The following is a 2,500-nucleotide window of genomic DNA, read 5'->3' as shown; positions in this document are numbered from 1 at the left end:
CACACACACACACACACACACACACACACACACACACACACACAGCTTGCTCCTAGCAACCCAGGATTGAGCCCTATTCAACCAAAGTGGATGCGGTGATAGGCAAGGAGAGGGGGAGGGAGGGAGGGAGTGGGGAGAGAGATGGAGGGAGGAGGGAGGGAATGAAGGGGTGAGGGGCTAGAGGTTGGAGGCAGTATCACACACACACACACACACACACACACACACACACACACAAAGAGAGTGGAAGATGTGTGTGTGTGTGTGTGTGTGTGTGTGTGTGTGGTGCATGATGTGTGTATGTGTTGGCAAAGACATGTGTGTGCATGTGAGCCTAGAGGGAGGGGTTTGTGTGTGTGTGTGTGTGTGTGTGTGTGTGTGTGTGTGTGTGTGTGTGTGTGTGTGTGTGTGTTAAAGCCGGAGGGGACACCGTATCCAGTGGATTACAAGGTTAATGTAGTGCCACCAGTGGTATAGAAGGCTTACAGAGAAAATAACACCTTTATTCTGTCCTCTCTCTCTTTAGCCTAACACACACACACACACACACACACACACACACACACACACACACACACACACACACACACACACACACACACACACACACTCACACACACACACACACACACATACACACACACACACACACACACACACACACACACACACGCGCACACACCATACCACACCACACACATACATACACACCACACCACACCACACACATACACCCACACACACACCACACCACACCACACCACACACATACACACACACACAATGATCTGTATCTACCTGGATTAAAGAAAGGGACAGAAAAGACCAATTGAGTAATATTGCTCTGATGTAGAATTCACCTCTCAGCGTTTTAGACTTCAGGTAAAAGTCTACAATTTTCAATTATTTGAAATTCTCTCAGTTCTCCTTTGTCTGCTTGTATGGGCTTTTAACTGGCTGTCCTCTCCTCTCTCCTTTCTTCTACTCCCCCTCCTTTTCCATCACCCTCTACTATTTCCCCCTCTCTCTACCTGTACCTCTCTCTACCTGTACCTCTCTCTACCTGTACCTCTCTCTACCTCTCTCTACCTGTACCTCTCTCTACCTGTACCTCTCTCTACCTGTACCTCTCTCTACCTGTACCTCTCTCAACCTCTCTCTACCTGTACCTCTCTCTACCTGTACCTCTCTCAACCTCTCTCTACCTGTACCTCTCTCTACCTGTACCTCTCTCAACCTCTCTCTACCTGTACCTCTCTCTACCTGTACCTCTCTCTACCTGTACCTCTCTCAACCTCTCTCTACCTCTCTCTACCTGTACCTCTCTCTACCTGTACCTCTCTCAACCTCTCTCTACCTCTCTCCCCCCCTCTCTCTACCTGTACCTCTCTCTACCTCTCTCAACCTCTCTCTACCTGTACCTCTCTCAACCTCTCTCTACCTCTCTCCCCCCCTCTCTCTACCTGTACCTCTCTCTACCTCTCTCAACCTCTCTCTACCTGTACCTCTCTCAACCTCTCTCCCCCCCTCTCTCTCTCAGGCTATTAGGGAGGCAAACATCAGTGCACCTCTCTGACAGACAGCAACCCTCTCAGCTCCAGGACTCCAGTGAACAGGCTCATACCAGCAGAAAGAGAGAGAGAGAGGGGGAGAGAGAGAGAGAGGGGGAGAGGGAGAGAGAGAGAGGGGAAGAGAGAGAGAGAGAGAGAGAGGGAGAGAGAGAGAGAGAGAGAGAGAGAGAGAGGGAGGACAGAAGTATGACTCTAGACTCTTGAATGATTCATCTGACTGGAGCAGAGTGCTGTTGTGTACTGGAGAGAGGGAGGGAAGGAGAGACGGAAGAAAATACTTGTGTGTATGTGTGTGTGTGTGTGTGTGTGTAGGGTTTAGGGAAAGGAAGTTGGGAAGATCTCCTTTGGAGTCTGTCTGTCTGTGTGTGTGTGTGTGTACGTGCTTGCGTCCATGTGTGTGTGTGTGTGTGTGTGTGCTTATCAGTGTGTGTGTGTGTGTGTGCGCGTGCGTGTGCTTGCGTGCATATGCGTCCGCACGTCCGCGCACGTGTACTCGCGTCCGTGCACGTGCATGTGTGTGTGTGTGTGTGTGTGTGTCTCCTGACCTTGGCTCCGGCCCGGTCCTTGCTGCTGCCGGTGGAGGAGAGGGACCTGCGGCGCTGTTCCTGCTGCTCCTCCACCTCGGCCTTCAGGTGCTCGATGTGGACCAGGTAGGCCTGCTCCTGGGCCTCCCGCGTGCTCAGCCTCAGCTCCACAGCCTTCTTCTCCTTCTCCAGCAGGTACAGCTGGGCCTTCAACTCCGCCATCTCCTCCTGAGAGAGAGAGAGAGAGAGGGAGAGAGGACTCTGTTTATTATACACACACACACACACACACACACACACACACACAGACACAGACACACACACACACACACACAGACACAGACACAGACACAGACACAGACACAGACACACACACACACACACACACACACACACACACACACA

General features: G+C 51.6%; 1 protein-coding gene across 2 annotated transcripts in view; it reads right to left on the bottom strand.

Annotated features, from left to right (window-relative positions):
* Positions 1–2,500, bottom strand: part of mcc (MCC regulator of WNT signaling pathway) — a 68,764-nt gene that overhangs the window by 5,976 nt on the left and 60,288 nt on the right. For both annotated transcript variants that reach the window (XM_083669836.1, XM_083669837.1), the window contains one exon: positions 2,117–2,323. In XM_083669836.1, coding sequence (XP_083525962.1) covers positions 2,117–2,323 — 207 coding nt within the window. The remainder of the gene's footprint in view (positions 1–2,116; positions 2,324–2,500) is intronic.

The sequence above is a fragment of the Argentina silus genome (assembly GCF_951799395.1).
Source record: "Argentina silus genome assembly, chromosome: 5".
In the NCBI taxonomy this organism is placed as follows: domain Eukaryota; kingdom Metazoa; phylum Chordata; class Actinopteri; order Argentiniformes; family Argentinidae; genus Argentina; species Argentina silus.
The sequence above is the reverse complement of the archived record's forward strand: the minus strand, read 5'-3'. Positions and strand labels throughout refer to the sequence as shown.